The sequence below is a fragment of the Cyrtonyx montezumae genome, unplaced genomic scaffold, assembly GCF_038088225.1.
Source record: "Cyrtonyx montezumae isolate F1298 unplaced genomic scaffold, pur_monq_1.0 scaffold_11, whole genome shotgun sequence".
NCBI lineage: Eukaryota > Metazoa > Chordata > Aves > Galliformes > Odontophoridae > Cyrtonyx > Cyrtonyx montezumae.
The window spans coordinates 13647989-13670407 of NW_027071837.1; the positions used below are offsets into that span (position 1 = coordinate 13647989).

At 49.7% G+C, this 22419-nt stretch overlaps 2 protein-coding genes across 6 annotated transcripts in view; one reads left to right on the forward strand and one right to left on the reverse strand.

The window, feature by feature from the left end:
* The first annotated feature begins 6816 nt into the window (after positions 1-6816).
* RAB39B (RAB39B, member RAS oncogene family) lies at positions 6817-12817 on the forward strand. Of its 3 annotated transcripts, none has more exons than XM_065729646.1 (3): positions 6817-7141; positions 9965-10185; positions 12336-12817. In XM_065729646.1, the coding sequence occupies exons 1-3, from the start codon at positions 6927-6929 to the stop codon at positions 12458-12460; spliced, it is 561 nt and encodes a 186-aa protein (XP_065585718.1). In that variant the 5' UTR covers positions 6817-6926; the 3' UTR covers positions 12461-12817. The 3 variants fall into 3 exon arrangements, with proteins under 3 accessions (XP_065585718.1, XP_065585717.1, XP_065585716.1); XM_065729645.1 differs by lacking the exon at positions 12336-12817 and adding an exon at positions 11501-11809; XM_065729644.1 differs by lacking the exon at positions 12336-12817 and having other exon boundaries at positions 9965-11053.
* A 2617-nt stretch (positions 12818-15434) lies between these two features.
* Positions 15435-22419, reverse strand: part of LOC136044368 (prefoldin subunit 3) — a 33546-nt gene continuing 26561 nt past the window's right edge. The window contains exons 1-6 of one of the 3 annotated variants that reach the window (XM_065729657.1): positions 21250-21349; positions 19173-19297; positions 18503-18569; positions 17969-18067; positions 16117-16255; positions 15435-15808 (exon numbers count right to left, since the gene is read on the reverse strand). In XM_065729657.1, the coding sequence (XP_065585729.1) occupies positions 15738-15808; positions 16117-16255; positions 17969-18067; positions 18503-18569; positions 19173-19297; positions 21250-21342 (594 nt within the window). In that variant the 5' untranslated portion in view covers positions 21343-21349 and the 3' untranslated portion in view covers positions 15435-15737. Of the gene's footprint in view, positions 15809-16116; positions 16256-17968; positions 18068-18502; positions 18570-19172; positions 19298-21249; positions 21350-22419 lie in introns of those variants that run through there. The other 2 variants (XM_065729658.1, XM_065729660.1) reach the window with 2 other exon arrangements.

The following is a 22419-nucleotide window of genomic DNA, read 5'->3' on the forward strand; positions in this document are numbered from 1 at the left end:
AACTGCAGTGAAACGCAGGAGATCCTGGGAGAGGTAAGCAGGGAGCGAACAAATGCCAAGGGAAGCTGCAGAGCTGAGGCCTGGGGCTGCCCCCTGCCTCCAGGTTCCTGCTCCCCTTCTTGTCTGCCTCCCGCCTGATGCCTGTCAGAGGGCTGTCCAGAGCTGGAGCAACCTTCTCGCCAGTAATTGCAAGGGCTTTGTGCCTGGCACGCTAACAGTGGTAGAGTGATGTTATGAATGCATTTTGAAATGCAGCTCTGTAATCTGTACTTTGGATGTACATATTGTGATTAAATAGGATGTTTCTCTTTAGTCATCAGCTGGTCTCCTTGTGCCTGTCTTTAGCGTGGTCTGAGTAGTGACATCGCAAGCAAAAGACGTGTTGTATTTTATCATGTCAGAATGAACCTTTTTTGCCCAAGGGTAAGTGAAATGTTGTGGAGAAATATACTTTTTTTTTTGTAGTTGTCTCACCTTAGCTGTGAATATTTTTGATATACTTTAATGCGCTGATTTTATTTTTTAACTCAAGCAGCACTAATATTCAGCTTAGCAAAATAACAATTCTATACATAACAGTTCTAAATAAATGAAAGAAAATTTTATGGTTAAAATAACAAGAGTTCTTCATGAAATGAGGACATCTGGGAGGTAATCAGCAGCTTTCATGGCAAACAGCAAAGATTATGTTTTTGCAATTGGAGAAAGATAATTCTTGAAAATATACCAGTTATGGTACTGAAAGCACTAAGAGAAAGACCAGAGAGCAGCTGAATTAATAATGACTAACCTAATGAAGGACTTGATCTGTATAGCATGTCAACCCAAAGAGACTTTATTTGGGTTCTAGCCTGGCAACATCTGTTCACCAAGATTTGCTCCTTTAGTACCTCTGTGGGATAAAATAGCAATACTCAGCCTCAGGGGAGAGTTTTAAATAATTAGCTTTGCCTCTTCAGATGCTGAACGTGTGAATATTTACACACACATGTAAGATAACTTCCACAAAGAGGCCTGCTTGTTGGTGGCTGGTGGCAGTGAGTTACCCACAGGACTGCCACTCTCACCCCAAGCCCTTCCTTATCCCACAGTGTTCCTTCCAGGGGGATTTCTGCTGTGCCTGCAGGTGTGGCTGCTGCTGCTGGGGCCTTCAGCCCAGGTGGGCCCAGCTCTTCCTCCAGAGGGTTTGTCTGACTGCTTTCCTTCTCAAGCACAGAGATGGTTCCCTCCTGCTCCCCACCACATACAGTATTAGCACACTCAGGGTTGGGACAAGCACTGCTGTTACACAACTAGAGCTGGAAGTGTTTGGCCTTTCAGAAAATGAATGTCTTTTTCACTGGTGGTGCCAATAAAGGAGGAGAAATGGTGTCAGTGTGCCAGCTTCATCCTGGAGCAGGGGCTGCTAGGGATTTGGCCCAGGACATTGTGAGCAGGCTGTTTCTGTATTCAGGCTTCTTTGAGGATTTTTGTTAATCTTTCAGTAGCTTGTTTACTTAAATTAAGCCCTGATTAACTTAAAGAGCTTTCTTTGGCATTTAATAGTTTATCAGAATAAAAGATTACACTGCCAAACCACACAGCATTTGCAACACAGCTGTATCTGAGGCAGTAAAGTTTGCCACGTGTTAACTGTTTCACTTACTACGCAGAAAGCACTTTATCAGGCCAAAAAAAACCCAACAACTAAGGCACTTTTATTGTCAGTGACACATGGGGGAGTGAAGGAGCTTGTGAGTATAAGGTTAATGCCTGTTTGTGTGTGGCTTACCATGCTGACGTTTGTTGTCTGTGCCTGCTACGTATGTAAACTGAGGGCCGTAGGCTAACAACAACATGAGCTGAATAGTAACCAGTAAGGAAAAAAAAAGGCTGAAACATTTCTGACTGTATTTACTAGTTCATTTCAGAACACTGAACAGTAAATGTGCTTCTTTTGAGTCCGTGCCTGATCTATATAACTTTTTCTCGGAGATCTTACAAGCAAGAAGAGAAGTGAAGGCAAGATTCTGGAAAGTATTTCTTCCTCCTCATGCTCATATAATCTGTGACCTATATGCGTTCAAAACTGTTCATATCACAGGTATCAGAAACTAGCAAACAATTCAGAAACTAACTAAAGAAAAAAATAACTGCTGAATCTCCAATAACATCCAGTGAATGAATGTCTTAGAGGAGATGGGAAAAAAAGTGGTTAATTATCCATTACTCAATATTTGCTCAGCTTTATCCTTCATCAAGGCAGGAAAAAAAAAAAAAGAAATACTGTGATGATTCAAGGAGAAAATTATGCTGCCTGAATAAACCCGTGTAGTAACACCTATTGGAATGAGATATACTGTATTTTTGAAGGCTTATTAAATTGACTCAAAAATGTATTAAATAGAACACCTGAATAAAGAAACGCACTTGCATTCCTGGTAACTAAGAGTGCATGTATCAGCACAAAGTTGGCTGGTTAGTTTCTATTGTTTGGCCGTTTTGTACTTGTATAGCTTTCATAGACTAATATTTTTTTTCATTCAACTGCCTGTTTTCCAGTCCTCAGGTGTCGTGGTTGTCTGCTGTTATTGTTCCAGCAGATGCCTGGGAGAAGTCCCTCGCTGTGTTGCTGCAGAGGTTGTCAGAAGACATTGGGATTGCAAAGATGCTGTAAGGTATGTGTTACTGGAGCTGCCCACTCAGCAGCACTGCTCTGCACAAGATATTACTGATGGGTAGAAAGCTCCCAGAATAGAGATCCCTTCCTATGGGATCAGCCTCTCTTCCCTAGGGAGCGTGCTCTTTGTAGAGGCATGGTGTACCTGTGGCTCTGCAGTGAGGAGTGTGGCCCCAGTGAGGGGCTGGCTGAAGTGGCTGGGGTCACTAGGGCGGTTTGGTACTGCAGAGCCAGCTCTTGATGTGCTGTGAGCAGGAGAGAGCTCATTTGTGATGAGGTTGGAGCAAAAATAGGTGGCTTAGGGGTGCCCATTCCCACTTCTGGAGCGTTTATCAGGTTCTCCCACCCTTCTGAATGTGTGAGTGTTTAGAGGGTGCTGGACCAGCACAGAGCAGCACAAAACACAGCCTCCAGGAGGGCTGTGGAGAACTCACTGTTGGTGGCTTTCTTCTGAGGGAAATATAGGCATGGTGGAGACCTGGAAACATCTCCTCCCAGAGGCCTAGAGGAGCCCTACACCAATCTCCCTTTTATTTTACATTAATTTTCCATTCATTTGGACTGAAATTCCTCATGTCAGATAGTAAAATGTGAATGAAGCTAGGTGAAGCTGTGAGCAGGCAGCAGCATCCTAGGAGGAGTGGAAGAACACTGGCAGTGTTCCTAGGAGGAAAGGAGGGAGACCTGAGGATCACAGCAGTTCTGCTGCTTATTTTCCAGACTTTTTTTCCAGGGCTGCATTAAGAGTTAGCAATTAGCTGGTGTCCTGTATTACATAAAATGCAAAATACGTAGCACCGTGCAACCAGTCCCACTGCCTGCAGCATCTGAAGACCCCCACAATCAGGCTACAGCAAGAACTACAGCTTCTGATAAAGGCTTGTGTTTAGAGGCAGGGAACAAAACAAACACAAGTTTATTTTGCTTTTTCTTACTCTGTGAACCTGCCTGTGCTGCAAAAGACTATAAACTTGAGCTGATACCTGTAGGAGCGGAGATCAGATGTCATGCATCTAGCAACCTAAACATCCCAGAGCAGCTCTTGAACTACAAGCTGGGCTCAGGGGAAGCTTAGGAACTGCTTTCTGGCAGTGTAAGTAGTTCAGACACTCACTCTGTAGGAAGAAAAATCACAATAACCTCTTCTCTCCCCCTCGCCATTACTAATTTATCCTGATTGTAATGGCTTCTATTTGCTCTAAGCAGATCCTGTTCCCTTCCTAAGAAGACCTGAACAGCTACAGGGACGTAATATTCCCAGAGGAGGATCTGTTCTTGGATTCAGGCAGGCTCAGGCAGACATAATGACGGGAGGCCCTCTTTTTCAATCAGCCAACCCAATGTGATTGTAATCTGAGATAAGACACCTGACGCTGCATCTGGAGAAACCCATCCCATGGTAATGAGCTACCTTTTAATTTACTGTCACAGGGAAACGTTTTGCAAAGGTTTAACATCTCCTCAGGAACCCAGGCACCACTCTTTGCACAAGCTGGTGTGGCTGGAGGCTATCCCATGCGTGTGCTGTGTGGCACAAAGCAGCCCTGCCACTTGCAGGGATGCATGGACAAGCTTATCCTCTGTGCACTGCCACCCCTGGGCTTCAGAGCTTTCAGAATTTCACCTCCTTGTCCATTCCTGTTGCAAAACAAATGCCAATGCTGCCCTGGAGCACTGCTGCTGACCTCTCTGGTTGTTTCTGAGTGACGGTCCTGTTCAACCTGTGTCTGCTCCGCTGCTTCTGATGTGATCCCAGTGTGACACTGGGGGACCTCTGCAACGTGCCACCTTGTAGCCCCAGCCAGAATCCAGGGTAGGTCAGAAGCTTCCCCACGTGTCTCCTGGTGATCAGCCCTGCCTCTGCTTTCCCCAACTGCTGCTGTTGGATTTAGAGCTGTCACGTTGTCACAAAGTCCTGAATCACACTCCCAGTGCCTGCTGTCAGCATGGCTGTCAGTTCCTGAGCAGCGTGTGGTGCCCTTGGCATTACACTTGTCTGCACTACCCCGACTAAGTGTGAGCACCATATAAATAATAACAAACATGAATTTGCTGAGTGCCTCCCCTCTGCCCTGGATTTACAGAGGCGTGCAGCAGCCAGCAGGTCAGGAGGCCAGCGTGTTGCTGCCAGTGGTGCAGTGTCTCAGTGTCACACCTGCTAGACATGCAGGGATGCTGTTTAACAGGGAACTAGCTAATCAAGCTAGTGACCTGTGGTGGGCCAGCTCCCTTCTCATCACTCCTGTCACCCCAGTGTGGCCATGACTATTCAGGAAGCTCCCAGTCTGACCAGTTTGGTGGTATGCGCTTCTATGGTTCCCTTTGTCTCTGCACTGTGGCTGGGTGACACAACCCTGAGGGCAGGGGGATGTCTGCCTGTGGGTTTGGGTATGTGTGAAATGGGTGCCAGGGTGGGTGCCGGCAGGGCAGTCCTGTGAGGGACAGTGCACTGACATTTTTTTAGCCCTGCACATTAAAATTGCACGGTGTAGCAGAAATACTGTCATGGCCTGAAGCAGTGATGGAGCACCTGGTGGGAGGGCAGGGCCAGCCCAGGGGAGCTCAGGTGTGTGCAATGCACTGAGTGACCAGAAGGGCTGGAGCCAGGATCCACCCCTTCCCAGACCTCATTTAAGGGTTGGCAGTGGAGGTGAGGGCATCTTGGAGATCCCTGCCTACCTGAGGCCTTCTGAAGGTGAGCAGTTTTTCTTCCTTTGTTTCTGTGTCCATGGCTGCTGTGTTTTGGCTTGTTCTCATTTGCTGCAGCCTGGGATTGTGTCTCCCTGCTGCTGTCACTGTATATCACATTATAGCATTAACAGTGTGGTGTGTGCAGTGCTGAGGCACTCTGCTCTTGTAGTGGCCTGGAGACAGCCCCCAGCTGTAGCTGGCAGTCAAGAGATGCAGAGGGGTTTTGGAGAAAGACTGAAGCGTAAGTGATGAGCAAAATGTTTGAAGGAAGGAGCTGTGAGCGGTGCTGGGGAGGACCTGGTTTGTGCCATCCACTCTGGTGCAGCTGTCCCACAGGGCTGCAGTGAGCCTGGGCACCCAGCATGGGGCTCAGGCCTGCTCCAGCCTGTCCCCAGCCACCAAACCTGCTTCTGCATCAACTCTGGGTTACTCTGACACCGCTCTTTCCGTTTCCACAACAGTATCAGCATGAAGGCTCTCTCAGGATCCCATTTTCTCCCATCTTCTGAGTTGTTGCTAATGAATGTGATGGCCGCTCTGTCACGCAGCGTGTGTCCGTGTGTGATGGGGGTGAAAACACTGCACCCGGACCTGTGATGGAGGGAGCGATGAGGCCGAGGGTGGGGAGGAGTGAGGTGCGGTTTGGAGGAACCCAAGCTGTTTTGGGTTGAAGTCATGGGCATCGCGTACTCAGAAACGACAGAGCTCAGTGCCACACGTCAGTGCTGGCTCTGAGTCACTGGTAATGTCGGATAACTCGGATTTGTAGGTTTAATATCTGCCTGTGGCGGTGCAGATTGCTTCATCGGTTTTCTTTCCCGTCCTGAGGTGCCGTGGATAGGATATTTGGGTTCGCTGGTTTTTAATAAACGTGCTGCATTTCAAAGGACGTCGGAAACTTTCCCTGTCGTTTGTTAGAGGCGCGAGCTGCTCTCGCTGACGTCCAGTGCTGTTTGCGGGCTCTTTGTAACTGAACCCATCCGTAATTCGGCAACCCCCGATCGCCTTAAAAAAACAAATCCAAAAGTTTTTACAGTTTGACTTAAAACAACGCGTCTAAAAAGCGTATTTAATACCGCAGAGCTCCTTTCCCTCCCCCTGGCGCTGGCCCTGGGCTCCGGCTGCTGCGTGCAAGCCAGAGCGGGCGAAGAGAGCGACGGGAAAGGGCTCGGTTAGGGTTCGTGGCTGCGCGGTCCCCACGCGCCTTCACTTGTGAGAGCGTCCTCACGTCGCGTCCAATCGCGCGTGTCCACACCCACGCGCGCTGGGTACGCGAGTCCCCGCCGGTGCCGCAGCCGCGCTCCCGTCCCCGCGCCGCCCTCCTCCCCGCGGCCGTCCCTCGGCCCCGCCCCGCTCGGCTCCGGTGGCGGCTCCTCCCGGCGGCGGTGCGCTGCAGCGCGGCCGCCATTGCGTCGCGGTTCGGCCGCGCCTCAGCCCTCAGCCCGCCGCGCGGGGACGCGCGGAGCGGCGCTCGGGGCCGAAGGAGCGCGGGCGGCCCCGCGCTGAGCGGCGCCCCCGGGGCCGGGCCGGCGCTGCCCCCTGCGGGCCGGGCATGGGCGGGCGCTGAGCGGGCGGCATGGAGGCCATCTGGCTCTACCAGTTCCGCCTCATCGTCATCGGAGACTCCACCGTGGGCAAGTCCTGCCTCATCCGCCGCTTCACCGAGGGCCGCTTCGCGCAGATCTCCGACCCCACGGTGGGCGTGGATTTCTTCTCCAGGCTGGTGGAGATCGAGCCGGGCAAGAGGATCAAGCTGCAGATCTGGGACACGGCCGGGCAGGAGCGGTTCCGGTGAGGGCTGCGGGCGGCACAAAGGAGGGCCGCCGGGACGCTTATTTACGGCTCCCGGCGGTGCGGGGCTGCGCTGGGCCGGGCCGGCCGTGCTCCGGTCCCGGCTGCGTTCCCGCGGCTCTGATTTGCGGGGCTGGGAGCGTACCCTTATCTCGGCGGGTGACAGCACGGCCGCGCTTCTGTTTTGCACGCGTCTCTGCGCCGTGTCCCATCCCGCTCCCTCCGGGCGCGCTTTCCTCTCCCTGCCCCTCCGCACGCCCTCGCAGAGCCGCGCTGCCCCAATGCCAGCGCGGGTTCCGTTCGGCGGATGAGGGCTCCCTGCCCTCCCCCCCCCCCCAGCGCCCGTCGGCCGCGCTCGGTCCTTGCGCACGGCCGGGCTTTCTGCGGGGCCAGAAACCGCCGCTTTATTCCGCTGAGAGAGAGGGGAGGCAGCAGAGCGCTCGGTTGCATCATTTCCAGCATCGGGCCTTTAGAAAACACGGCTGTGCGCGATCCTGCGGCGTACCCCTGCAGCGAGGAGCAGAAGCTGTTGGCTGCCTTTTGGTTTCTCATCTTTAAAATGAAACCCCGGGGCTGCTTGCCCTTCTTTGCGGATGCCTGACCCGGCGTGCAGGCGTGGTGACACGCGACCTTCAGCACAAGGGCAGCAGTGCTCCGCAGCACGGGTGCGAGGCAGGCAGGGGATCGCTGGCACTGAGCGCATCCTGCTGCTCAGAGATGGCCCCGCCGAAGAGCAGGCTTAAATTCCCACAGTGAAAAGGGAGAGGGAAAGGAGCAAACCCTTTGTAGTACAACATCAGCTACGACAGATTTGTGTAAAAGCCTGTTCTGCATTTGTCCCTATCAAATCCCGGTTAACCCTGGCATGCGTTGTGCCCCGTGAAGCTGGCAGCTCCTGGGCTTCTCCTGCAGGCTGCTGCCTGGGGGGAAGCTGAAGTCGTGGGCACAGGCAAGAAGCATGGCAGTGCTCTCCAGAGCCCTTACGCTCATCTGTCACAGTGCAGGGCATTTCTTCAGGAGGAAATTCCTAGGAGAACGCTCCGCTGTTTCGTTCTCCATCCGGAGATTGGAGATGGAGTTCTCCATCCGGAGCACTTGCAGCTGCTCTGCATCTGTGCTGCAGTTTTGCTCTTCCTGGCTGTTGCAAGTTCTCTCTCTCTTCAGCAGTAAGAAGCAATTCCAGTGCAGTCAAGGCTTAAACTACAGTTAAGTGTGTGCCTCTGTCTTGTCAGCTCAGCCCCAGGACGATGCTCTCCGGGTCGGTGTTGAGGCTGCTTTGGAGTTGTGGAGCAGCAGGGTTCTGTTCTTCCTGGGTCCAGCAGGTTGCCCACCTCAGCTCCGAGGCAAAAGTGTGTGCAGCCCTCCCTGGCTGCTTGTGTGTTCCAGCACCTAGGAAGAGCTGTTCCCTTCCAGCCGGGGCGGGCAGCGAGGGCTGCAGGTAGAGCTGGGGAGAGGTCCTGAGCTGAGGCAGTTCTTAGTGTTGAAACTCAGAGTGTGTGTGACTCACAGCACTGCTGTGCTGTGGTGGGAGGAGGGCCGGGAGGAGCCGGCCTCACAGGGGAATTGGGCAGTGAGGCACAGAGTGGAGGCAGCGTAGCTTGCTTCCTGCAGGTTGGTAAGGAGAGGTCTGTGGAAAAGGCTTTAAGGAAAGGCACCCGGACCTTCACCTCAATTTATCTGTGCGCAGCATTCAGCTCAGATCCTGTCACGTCTCTCAGAAGTACCCGAGGCACTGCTGATGCTGGCGGGAGCAGCCGGGGCTGGTGTGCTGGCACATGGGAGTGGAAGGAGCACCTGTGACAGCGTGGGGGTGAATTCAGAGTGCTGCTGTCTGTCTGCAGCTGCCAGAGAGCAAAGGGCAGGGCTGGTTCCCTCGTTCCCACATATGCGGAGCTGCTCTTGTTTCTGGGACAGATAATTGGAGAGGAAAAGTTAGCCAAGTATGGCCAACTCTTTTTACTTCTTCCCTGTTTCGGTGTTCTTCTATTGGATTTTTCACCCATTGTTGCATGACTGTTGATAAAGCAAACCTTGAAAATGCCTGTGAGTCCTTTCTGGGAGTAGCTCTGCAGGATAAGCACGCTGCAGGGCAGCAGAAGAACCTGTAACAACAGACTTGCATGTAGGAGGAAGACTCATCCCAAGGTAAAATTGCAGCAGTGCTTACACTTTCCCATCAAGAGAAGTTCATCTCCCGTTGTAAGTGCCTCCAGTGACTGAAATCGCTGAGTGCTTCTGCATTTGGAACTGCTCTGTGACTTTGCAGTAACACTCCAGTTTTACAGCTTCTTACTTTTTCCACGTGTAGTGGCTGTTGGACTGTAGCTCTGATGCAAACTAAGACTGTAGCTCTGCCCAGCTTTGTGTTCTCTGTAGACCTGATGTCGTGTGCTGCTTTAGACTATGGAGGATGCTTTCAGTTTCTCAGCCTGAGGTCTGGGGGACCTTTTAGGGACTTTGTAGGGGGGCGGCTGCGTGTTCCAATGCTCTGGGTATAGCAGAGCACAACTTCTGACCTGTTCTGACCGGGGATGAAGTTGTAGTTGGTTTTGGGAACGACAAGACCTGCAGAGCACAAGTCGAAGCAGCGAGATGTGAGCGAGTGGTGTCCCCTGTCCTGTGTCCCGCAGGGTAGTCAGGCTGGCAGAAGTGCTGCCTTCTGAAGCAGATACACAGGTTCAGAAGCGCTGTGTTGGGATTAAGAAAAAAAGAATCAAAAGAAACAAGCAAAAAAAAAAAAGTGAAACTTGCTCTGCCCTTCGTCCCACATAGCTGTGACTCTGTGACTTACATGCTCGCTGTGCATCTTTTTTTCTTTTCCAGGTCCATCACCAGAGCCTACTACAGGAACTCGGTTGGCGGACTGCTCCTCTTTGACATTACAAACCGCAGGTCCTTCCAGAACGTCCACGAGTGGCTAGAGGAGACCAAGGTGCACGTCCAGCCCTACCAGATCGTCTTCGTTTTGGTGGGTCACAAGTGTGACCTCGACACGCAGCGGCAAGTCACCAGGCACGAGGCTGAGAAACTGGCTGCTGCATATGGTATGAAGTACATTGAGACCTCCGCTCGGGATGCCATTAACGTGGAGAAGGCCTTCACTGATCTGACTCGAGATATATACGAGCTTGTTAAAAGGGGGGAAATTTCGATCCAGGAGGGATGGGAAGGGGTAAAGAGTGGGTTTGTCCCAAATGTAGTGCACTCTTCAGAAGAAGTGGTGAAATCAGATAGGCGGTGCTTGTGCTGAGCTCTTCTAGTGAGAGAAGTGGTGATGAACTCTACTAACCAAACGTACTTTACTAAGTGAACTCGGTGTGCCAGAAGGGAGAGCAGCGCTCCCGTTGTGAACAGCCTCCCACAGTTTTTTGGACACGAGAACGGACCCAGGAAATAAATGTTCTGTTCCATACAACTTTTCAGAACTGGGGTCTACAAACCTAACGGAGGGTGAGTGAGGGTGCATGTAGATATTGTAAGGAGACAGCAAGCAGAAGTGAGGGACAGCGGAAGGGGGCGGAGCACACAATTCGATCTGAATGGGCTGGTGTGTGCCACAGTGCTGTACGTGTCCTGTTATAAGTACATCTGTAGCACCATGCTGGGTGCTGGAGCCATGGTGTGAATAGTGCTGTAGTATGAGAACTGGCAGAGAAAAAGAAAGAGGACATCTTAGTTTGCATCAGCTGCTTATTGCCGGGAAGGTGTAAAGGCAGCATGGGTACCATTACCTCCTAAGGCCAGTGGCACAAGAAGAGTTTACTGATGTGGTATGCATACTTCTGATTTTTTTTTCCTACATTCTTGAGCCTAGTTCAATAGTGAAGAGTATTCTGTGGCATTTAAAGTGGAAAGTGGTAGTTATTTGATCGGTAATTACAATTTAAATGATTTCCCCAAGTGCTTTTCATGCTGTAAACTGGGATTCTAAGTGGCAGTGCCTGCCGTGTTAGTAATTATTCAACACTTTTTTTTTTCTTTTTAATATTTACTGCCTCAGTGTATACCTCAGTTCAGGGCTTTCCAATGTAATTAAGTAGGTGATCAGGAGCATAAAGAGAAAACCTTGTGCTCATCTGCTGTATTTTGAGGCTGGAGTGTGGCACACAGGTGGGACACACTGACATTGGTCTGCTGCCAGCACGGTGCTGTTGTTTGGGGTGCACTGTCAGCTGGGGCCACGAGGAGGAATGGAACAGTGTCAGGCAGGGCAGGGGAAACTGGAAAAGCTGAACTCAGGTGCATGCACAAGGTGAGATTTGCCTTTCAAGAAGTTGAATAGCATGGAAAGAAACAGCTTCTATCACTAATTTCTGCTTTTTAAAGTGTCATTTTCTTTACTGGCATCTGTGAAAGAAGAACTGAGGATGAGGAGCACAGAAGTGTGTGAGCAGGAGGAAAAGGAAAGCCCCCATGACAAGCTCAAGAGTAACATTTGTTTTCCTCCCTGTTTTAATTTGACAGAGGTGATCCATCTCAGGTTGGTCATTGTGGGTGGAAGCTGTTGTTAAAAAGGCTGTATGTGGGCATGCTTTGTTTCCTCTAAGTTTTAACCAGCTTTACAGTTGCAGCAGGGTAACCGTGCCCCTGTAGCAGAGTATTTAAAACTAACAGAAACAGCAGTGACCTTTTTACTCGAGTTTGCAAGCTTTACACAGCAAACTAACAGGTGGGAGGGAGGGGGTTAAATTACGGGAAGCACTTTGTGTTTGATTTTAGACCTCTATGTAGAAAAAAGATGCTTGTTACAGCTTTTTTAAGCTACCTCCATCTCTGAAAATGTGAGTCTTGAGAGCTGCTAATTCAGACCGACTCCCCTGAGCCTCTTCTCATAGTTTGCAGCACTTGTGCAGGTCTGTATGAATCCAAAAAATGGATCCCTGTTTTAAACAAACACCCTGAAGATGAATTACATTTTTATTGGAGTACTCTTGGAACAGTTTCATCCCTGGGCACTGCAGGGGAGCAGCAGTGTTGCAGCTGCTGGGAGGGCACTGGTAGCAGATGTGAGTGAGGGAGGGGTGGCCGTGGCACCTTTCAGTGGGCTGCTGCAGAACGCAGCCCGCCTTGGACAGGCTGTGCATACACTGGGAGCCCCGTGCTGAGGCTCACTGAACTCCACGCAGGCTCGGTGGTGGTCAAGCTGAGTACCCTGAAGATATAAAAAAGAAATCCCTTAAAAATCTCTTTCTAGGTAAGCAAAGCTGGAGAAGATTTGATGCAGAGCACCACAGGAGCTGGGCCAGCATGGGCTCTCTACCTTCAGCTTCTGCTGACGCCAGTGGGCAGCACAAGGTTTGCTCAGACCAGGACTGCTAGTCCTGTTCTCACAAAGACGAGGGCCAACAGGTATGGAAGGGTCAGTTTTCTTGTTCTCTTTCTTTCTGTCAAGGTCTGGCTCTTCACCAGCTGTTGCCTTGCTGATGGTAGTGGCTGTCCTGAAGGGCAGAGCTTGGGTGCTCCACTGCAGGCAGTTCAAACTTTAAAAAGATCAGTTTTAGCAATAGTAAAACCCCGTGAGCCTCTGTGTGGGAAGCTGGGCAGCAGGGGAAGGCTCAGCTCTCACAACACAACCGCTGTTTGTCGAATGGCTTCGGACATTCCGCTTCTCTGTCTGAGTCCTTCTGCTCCCAGAGAGAAATTCCAGGACACCTAAATAAGCACTTGAGTGTATTCAGGCCTCAGTAAGCAAATAAGTGCACGCAGGCCTTCAGAGTGTGTGCTTGATTTATAAACGTGTCATAATTCTGAAGAGGAACAGTACAGAAGAAAATGTATGCAGTCTTAACTCCTTAGAGGTAATAAATGGTTATATTAAATGATAGAGAAACCCTTATATACACCTTTTTCTAACTCCTTGCATTTTTTTAGACAGCTTGTTCAAGTATAGGAAATGTAGATTCAGCTGTACAAAGTTTGGAATGTTTTTTCTAAGATGATGAACTTGGCACATCTGCTGAGCATCCTTTTCTAACAGCTGCTTTTAACACTGACTTTTAGTGCAGGAGGGATGTAGAGAAATGGAAGGCTACAACCTCCCACGGGCTGAGGGGCAGGAGCTCTTGTACTGTGGGACAGAAAGGAAAAGCGAACTTTGTGGTGTCCTCCACATGCTGAAAGCAATCTGCATGTTAAAGTGCTCTGAGCCTCCAGAATAAAATCATGCTATCCACTTTCCTCGCTTTCTGTTATGCACTGTAATGATGTGAAAATAACGCTGTATTTAGCTGTATGTGACTGGAAATATGCCTGTATTTAGCAACATGGTTACTACGTGATACTGTGAAATTTAAAACTTGTCCAGAGACTCTTGTTGGTTTTTTTTCCTTCCCCCTCCCCGTTCCTTCTCAGTAAGCTCAGTAAGCTGTCTATCTCGTGCCTGTACCGCTCCCGTACGGCAGCCCTGACTGGAAATCTGGTGTGGACCAGCTCACCAATAAACAGGCTCTTTGCAGTGGTACCTGTGCATGTTTCTCGACCCTTTCTCAGCCGAGGTGGAAGCAGCAGCGCCCTGCCGTGCTGCAGCAGAGGCCAGAGGAGCTGTAGCCCCTCCAGGAGCCTCACAGCGGGCAGCATTTGGCACACAGGAGCTCGAACAGCTCCTGCACTGTAAGGCCTTTCTGTTCTTACTCCAAGTACCAACAATTTATCAGTAAACAAGGGGGCAGTACTACAAGATCAATCACATGGAAGCCAGAGCTGCCTGTGGCTTTTTTAACTTTGTACTAAGCAAACACCACCACAACCCTCTAATCAAAACCAAGAGTTAGATATTATTCCAAGGGCCTGATCCATTTTGATCCCGCTGAGTGCTTGCAGCCCTAATGCTGCCTCCCCCCTCACACTAATACCCAGCATTAGGTCATTGGGAGCTGCACACAGTAGGGTTTTTTGATAGTGTATAAATGCTTAACTCATCATTTCATTGTGCACAACAAAGAGAAGCAATCGCTGCCTTAGGACCAGCTCGAAAAGCAGTGGTGTGGGGAAGTGCTTTAGCCCATTGGGATCTCATTAATCCAAATAGAAGAGAAAATTGCAAGAGAATTCAGGACATGTTAGCAGCTGCCTTTCTTGTCGTTCCTGATGCTCTCAGAAAGACAAGTGCAGCTCCAACCAAGCATAGCAAGGGGTAGAGATACATGCTAGTCAGATAATGCATTGATTTAATGTTCTCTCTCCTACTCAAAGACACTAGAAAAAAAAGCAGTATCTCCCTGCACAGAAGGTGTGAATGAGCCCAGACCTTTTGTGAGCGCAGCTCAGGACTTACCTTTTATTCCCACCCCCTACAGCTCTTGCTGTTTTCCAGCCACAGTGCTGTCAGATCACACAAGTGCAGCTGTGCTGACTCCCAGCCCCCACACCACTCCCACCAGTGTCCAGCAGCTTCCCACGGCTGCTTCAACTGACTTCCCCCAGTTAAGAGGGAAACAGGATACCATCCACCGAATTTATGGCTTTCTCCTACAAAGAAAAGAGGTACAGGAACGGGTGTTTGCCACAACTGTCTAGTTTGACTCTTTTAATTTCATGAAATAAAAGTACAAAAACTTTACAGGTACATTGTTTCTTACGCGACGTTCCAACAGTTAATGTTTGCAGCGAAACCTGTACTCGTGCACTGACATCACCACTGAGCAATTCATTCTAGACAGAAACTGCAGAGCTAAGGGGCAGCAATCTCACAAGGCTTCGTAAGAACCGAGAAAACATTCCAGCTGCTAACACCAGAAACCAGACTGCACGCACCATCCTTATCTAATACAGGTTTCAGCACGTGGGAGGATGAGCGCTGAGACACTGGAACAACATCTTGTCTAAGGGATTGCAGATAGGGGATTTCTCTTGACAGACTGCCAGCATTTTGATGTCCTTGCTCACTACAAGCGAAAGGAAGCGGTGTGTGCACGTGTGTGAAGAACAGGGTGGGAGCACCTGCAGCTTGACACAACTTGTGCCATACAGTCCATTCACCACTCTTTTCTGCAGACAAGTCACAGTGCTGGCTGTGAAGCGCTGAGTTCAGTAACAGGCAGTTAGCTAACGTAACGATTCAAATCAAGTTTATCCAAAGTGGAATGCTTGTAGACTGATGCTGCCCAGCAAGTAACTGACTCAAACAAAACCCAGGCCCTCGCTGCAGCCGTCCTTATCCCCAGGACGTGACAGCCACGTGCCTTCCCAGCCCACGCTGACTCTGACTTCATCAGCTGTACACAGAAATGAAAAGGAAACCCTGACCTCAGCCCCTGCCTGTAACCTGCTAACACGCTGCCAGGCTCCGTTTCATACACGCACCTCACCTTTTCAGACACTCAGGCAGAAATTTACTCATAGCAGATTGGTCTGATCCAAACACGAAGTCCTTCGCTGGACTGCGTGGTGTCTTTTCAAACAAGCTATACTTCCATGAAGCATGCACTGATACCAAATCTGGAGTTTATAAATAAATAAAATGTCGCTCACCATTAGTTTTTATGTATTTTACCATTTACTGAAATGCTTGAAGTAACTCAGTCCCTTAAGAATGATTTTCAGGGGTATTTAAATAAAAAATATTTTGAAATTGAAACCACGTTTAAAATTGGCAAAACTATGCTTTGTTTTTGGAAGGGTCTTCCTTGTTTCTTCTCTTTACATCCCAGTTATAAACTCTAGCCATATCTGAGGGTGTAGAATTAAGGAAACAGAACTGTTCTGCAGAAAGAGGAATCGGAAAGAAGTTTTCCTCCATCTCCCTCTCAGCCCAGGCTTGTGACCATCACAGATCTCAAACAACCTTTGCGACCTGCAGCCACCAACCCACTGAAAACACAGAGTTATGGTTCACTGCCAAAAAAATAAAGAAATAAAGATGGCCCTGGAGTGCTACAGAATTTTAACGATAGCAGGTCCAAGATAAAAGCATTTCTGGACACAAGTCATCACCTGAACATTACCTCCCACATCACTCCTGCATATCAAAAGGATACTGACTTCTGTAGTGGTGAACTGATCCCTAAGAAAATCCAGGTCTTCCTCTAGAGAATCAAGGTTTCTTGTGGCTGTTGACAAGTTCTTCTCTAACAGAGCCTGAGCTTCATCAATATCATATTCAAGCATCACGTTGGCCTATACAACAACAACAAAAACAACAGAAAGAGATTCACAGAAGCTTTTACACTTGCATTGGAAGGAATAAGGCACTTCAACACTTCAGACTGTTTATAGCTAATCACATTAGCACTGATGAGCTAAGGAGAGGTTCAGGGCAAACAAAGTCAGAAGCCAGCTGAGGATCCACCACTTCAGTAACGGAGTAATAAATCCCCCTGCTGACTTGGAAAGAAGTTTTCCTCCTCTTCCTGAGCAATAGGAGATGTCTGTGTATTGCATTCAATCTTTTACACACCATCTCATCCCCAGCACATCTGAAAAGCAAGACACTCCTCATTCCTGCACAGCGTCTCTCAAGTGTCACACAGCTCTACCAACAATTCTTGCTGCTTTCAAGATTCATGGCAGGGTCTGTGTGGAACGTGGCCAAACAGCCTGCTGGCACTGGGTGTTAACAGGGAGCACTGCAAGACAGAACAGGTACGGAAGTCCAATCTGGCATCGTGGTGGTTTTTAATCAGCAAGTTTCAGTGAGGAAGCCAACACGTGAAAAACACTGGAACTGAGTGAAGATCCACCCACGTAGCTTTGTTCCAACCAAGATCTCTGTACTGAACAGGGACACTTAAATCTTATGAGACAGGATTCCAGGGAACGATATACACAGCTGCAAGGATTATATACGCAGTGCTTTTTTCTTTTTCTTGTTTGTTTTTTAAATAACTGGGAGAGTTTCTGCAACAGTAATGATACACATAGCCCAACAGAGAGACTGTAAGCAGCAAGATGGAATAAAGGGCTGAAGGCTCAAGAACCACAATTAATCATTTGTGGTACTGCACAATAACTTTCCTGTATGAACCAAGATGAAATTTCTCTGATAATCTGTGCCAAAAGAAACCCCAAACTCTCTGAAAGTCAGTGGTTGTGAATTCTGAAGGAAGTAACCTGAAAGCAGAATGTAGCAGGCAGAAATCTTCTGTTTTTACAACAGAAAAGAAAGTTGGTGAGGCTGTAACTGCCAGCCCAGCCAGGATGCACTGCACACCAACAACACTGCTGTTGTAAGCCAGCTGCTGTTTGTCAGCCTGCACGTGGGAACACCAGAGATTTACAAGTCTCAAACTAAACATTAGCAGGTTATCTCTACAGATAAGGGGGGCTCGGCTCCTGAATATCCCAGCTTGATAACGTTTCAGTACTTAGAAATGTGATTCAAGCTCTGACCCCACCAATCCAGCACAAATTCCACTCTAAAAGCTGGCAGGTCCCTGCGAGGAACCCAAATCTCATCTTTCCCCAGAAAACGTGCATGAAAACAAGCTAAATACAAATAAATGGAGAAGACCTGAAGTTAGTTCCCAAGCTAAGTTGTTTAGTGGGTCACATTCATTCCCATGCCAAGGAAGGCTGCCTGGTAATCTGAAGCACAATGTGATAAGGGAAACTTTCACAAATACACTTTTTTGATAAAACAGTTCAGCAAGATTACAGTTCTCTGCAGTTTTACTACGTTCAGACACTGAATAAAATTAAAAACAAAAGCATGAAAAGCCCACTAGGACGTTGAAATACTGCTGTGTTTGCTGCACTGAGATGACACAGCTCTCCTGTACACAGAGGATGACACGTGTCCCAGCCAGGGGGACAGCTGAGACAACAGTCAGCACCATCTTCTGGAAGACAAAGCCACAAAAACCATCCGAGCAAAGGTCCCATTCTACTTACCCCCAGCCATAAACAAACTTTGTCTGTAGGAGGAACTGAAGCTTTGCAGTAGAGATTATCTGCCAATAAAAATCGGGTTTCCATTGGATTTGTGGATTCCTTAAGAGAAATGATAAAACTTAACATTGCTATTTTCACTGGAAACTCACGGAAGAGACAAAATTTACAGTAAGGAGTGCACTTTTCTGCTTTGCCATTTATACATTATCAGCTTGGGTGAAACTGTATGTATTTTCACTCCAAGTGCCAAGATTAAAGCATTCTTTAAAGTATGTAAAAGCAACGAGGAAATCTCTATAAAGGCTAAAGATAAGGTCCAAGCTCAGCTGCAATCTACATGCTATTAGGAGGGAAGCTTGCTTAACAAACTTTACTGGTTTTGAACTAGCTTTCAAGAAGTACTACATACCTTTAAAACAATTCTGTTATTTATAAAGGCATATTAAGTGTGCTCTCCAAAACATTTCTTGCAATGTGTTCTGTTAGGGTGGAAAGGCAGTTAGCTTTTCTCGTTAGATATTCAAAATAGTTTACCTTTTTCTTCTGCATGTGTTTTAAAATTTCTAATGTCTGTTTAATTTCGGGAATCTGACCTTTTAGCCTGTGAATTAACAACAGTCATCATTTATTATTTTACAGAGACACAACGTTTCCTAAACAAGCGATGAGCACTATTACACAATTCAACCTCAATTTTAAAACTTGAAGCTCCCAACAAACAGCTTTCTGGGCTTACAAATGCATGCTTTAAAGTCAAAGGCAGGTACAGACACCTCGTGCACGGCTTCCCCAGCCCCCCTGCATTGGCTCAGCAGGGTTCTACAGTGAGCAGTGCACGCAGCTTTCCAGCTGTGACACACACCAACAAGGTGCACCTGCTTGGAATGTTTTTGTGCATTTCTGGTCCCCACAGGGCAGAGGGAAACCTCCACAAAGATACAGATAAAGACAGCACACAAAACAAAACAAGTGTGGAGCTTTTGGTCTTAGAGGCTCCGCACCAAATCAGCAGTACTGTCATTTCTTGTTGCACATAATTCTCCAGAATAAAAGGAAAGCTGCTCCTTTATCCTCAAAGCACTGCCAATATTAGCTCTCCTAAAACCAACTTTTTACTTCCTGGGATACTGAAATTACCTCAACTGTATAAAATAAAAATAAAACCATGCCAAACATTTCCCAGTTCTGCACAAACATAACTTACCTTCGTTTCTTCTGAGCAAGATTAAGTTCCAAAAACTTATACTTCTGGTACTGCTCATCCAGCTTCTTCAGAACTACATCTGCTGTCTCGTTTCCAGGCTGCTTCATAAAAGAATCCACATCTTCCTTAAAGGGGAGAAAAAACCCTCAGCGTTACAAGTTTTATCCTCAGTAAACCCTCCATATCAAGTAGAGAGCTGCATCGAAGATGAAAGGAGTATTTCACAGCTGTATTTACTGCTGCCTTGTTAGCAGCAGCATAAGTCCAGCCAATGCAGAACGATGCCCAAGAGGAGAAGCCCTCAGCCCAGGGCTAACCTTCAATTCCCTGTAAGCAAAGCGGAGATGGCATTTCTCTGGCCAGTCAGATTAGATTTGCTTAGGAATAAAGAGATGAAACAAAAGAGTCACAGCCTGAGCCAGGCTATATGGTGGCAGAGAGGTCAAGGGGAGAAAGCCGTGCTAATATCTCAGGGTAGCTTTGTACCACTAACACAACTTTGGAAGAGCTTTCTGCAGGCAGCAGAGAGCCACAGAAAGCCCTGCAGGACAAGTCAAGCCAGGGAGCAGCACTTTGGAAGGCAGCTGGAGCAGCAGGACACTGACTCTGCCAGCCCACAGGAAGCAGCCCAGCTCCCTCAGCCCGAACTCACAGCCTCCTGAAAGGTGTGTGGGCCAAGGGATGGGCCACAGCTTCTGACCCGACAGCTGCTACCTGTGCAAAACAGCCCGGACAACACCTTCACCTATGGCACCAGCAGCACAGCAGGAGACACGCCTGGCTCCCGATAGAGCCTGCAGCAAAGCCCAGGCTGAAAAGCCACAAATGAGACTGAGCACTGTGAAAGTGAGTCTGGGGATGCTCTGAAACAAAACTCCCTCTTGTGGAAACTATTCTACTCGTGCAGGTCACTAGAGAAAGAAAAAGCAGCACTTATATGTTGCTTAACTCTAGCAAAAGCCAAGGTAGCTCTGTGCCATGTGGCACATGGGGCAGAACAGAAGTCCCAGAGTAGCACGGACTTTATCCATGCCCAAGAAGCAGTGTGTGCCACAAAGGCATCGAAGAACCCTTGCTGGACTGAGGCACTTCATGAAAGTATCTTCAAAAGTAACACTGCCCAGACAGCACAGGAGGTGGGGGAACAAGAGAGTCACAGGCATGTCTTTATTGCAATAGCACACCATTTCGCCACTGACACCTATTTTCTGAAGAATAAGAAAAAAAAAACCACATTAAAAACCTCCATACTCTCATAAGTACTTTGTCAGTTTGTGCAACTGAGCAACATTATTTCTTAACAAATATTTTGCTCGGAAAAAGTCAGGTGTGCCCTAACATTCACGCATAAGCACTCAAACATCACCACTGAGGAGGAACTCCTCTGCACAGAGACCCTCTGTGGATCAGATGAGAGCACTTCTCTAAAACAAAACTGTTCATAAGGCTGCAAAGAGGCACAGGACTAAGCCACAGCCCGGGGTGCAGTACAAGTAAATGAGAAAATGGAGACACAACCAGCACGGTGGGAAGAGATCTCTGGACGTCAAACAGCCTGAGCCCCACTAAAGCCTGTTCCCTAGAGCAGGAGGGTCGGAACACCTCCGGAGAAGGGCACTCTGCAGCCTCTCAGGGCAGCCTGCTCCAGCAGAGGCTCTGCCACCCACCCAGGTACCGAAAAGGGAAAAGAAAAGAAGGCGTTTCCCACGGTCAGACGAGATTTCCTCCGCACCGCTCAGGAGCCCGAAGGGCGGGCAGCGCCCCGAGCGGCAGCGCCCGGCAGAAGGCCGCGGCCCCGCGCAGCACAACGCGCGGTGTCAGCGCCGGGCGGGCGGAGCAACTCCGCGCACACAGCGCTCACACAGCGCTCGCAACCGCCGCCCGCGCCGCTCTCGGGCGCCGAGGAGAACGAGCGGCCGCCGTCACGGAGCCGGCAGCCGGCCGGGCCCCGCAGAAACACGGCGCGTAAACGGGACCCGCGGGCACAGGGCCGGGCCACGCCGCCCCCCGCGCTCCCGGGGCCGCCTCGCGGGTCGCCGCCGCCGCCCGCTCCCACGCCCACGGCTCCGTCGCTCACCACGAAGACGGCCTCGGGGATGCCGAGCGGGCCCCGTTTGCCGCCCGCCGCCGCCTCGCCACAGCCCGGCCCGCTGCCGCTGGCCGCCGCCATCTTGGGGAACAGACGCGCGCGCGCGCGGCCAGCGCCGAAAGGCCACGCGCATGCGTCATAGCGCCAGCGCCGCGCTAGGACTGACGGGAGGCGGGGACACGGCGCTGGGCGCGCGCACGCGGATCGAGAGCGCCCCCGATGGCGGAACGGCGCCGCCCACGTGCGCGGGGGGCGCTGCGGCAGCGCGGAGCTTCGCAACGCGGCTTCCGTACCACGCGTCGCCGTGGGTGTGTGTGCCGTCAGCGCCTCTGCAGTGCCGCCCCGCACTATCTCCGCAGCCCTGTTCTCTCCCTCCCTCCGTCCCTCAGCCTTCCGTGCCCGCATCCTGCCCGGGGCCGCCATGTGCCCGGGCCCCTCCCCAGCGCCGAGGCCCGGGCCGCGCCTCACCCCGCGGGGCAGACGCGGGAGGCCCGGGCCGGACCCCCCGAGTAGCACAAAGGACTGCCACCTTTGAGGGCCCCAGCTCCACGCTGTCCCCTCCCCTGCGCCTCCCGTGAGGATGACTTGAGTAAGGCACGCCACCACAACATTCAATGCCAAAGCCAAACAGCAGGAAACTCGTGGGCTGTGAGGACAACAGAAACCCTCCGTTCTGAGAATGCTTCAAGGAACAGCCACACACACACACACACACCTTGCGTGTGCCAAAGTTTATTTTTCAAAACATTTCTAACGATTGGATATGAGCAGCAATCTGAAAGAAAACAAAACCATTAACAACTTGTGAAGTCCCACAGTCAAAATATCAACAGAGCCCACTGCCAACCCTGGGCTTCGGCTTATTTTTTGAAGAAGAAGGTGGTAGAATGTCAACCCTCCATACTTTGTAAGTTTCCCCTCCAGGTTGCGGACGGTATTTTTCCACACCTTGTGTCCATAGGAAACAAAGCAACTCGCGTACAGGAACAGCCGTACAAGGATCCATCCCAGGAAAGCTTCAACAGCCTACAGGAGATATTCAGTATACCTTACTGGGTATTTAATCAACGTCCAATAAAGGCACAAAGCTGTTTTGGGGAAAAACATCACATACGAAACAAGACCTACTAAATAAATAGCAGAGGGGGTGGGGGATGA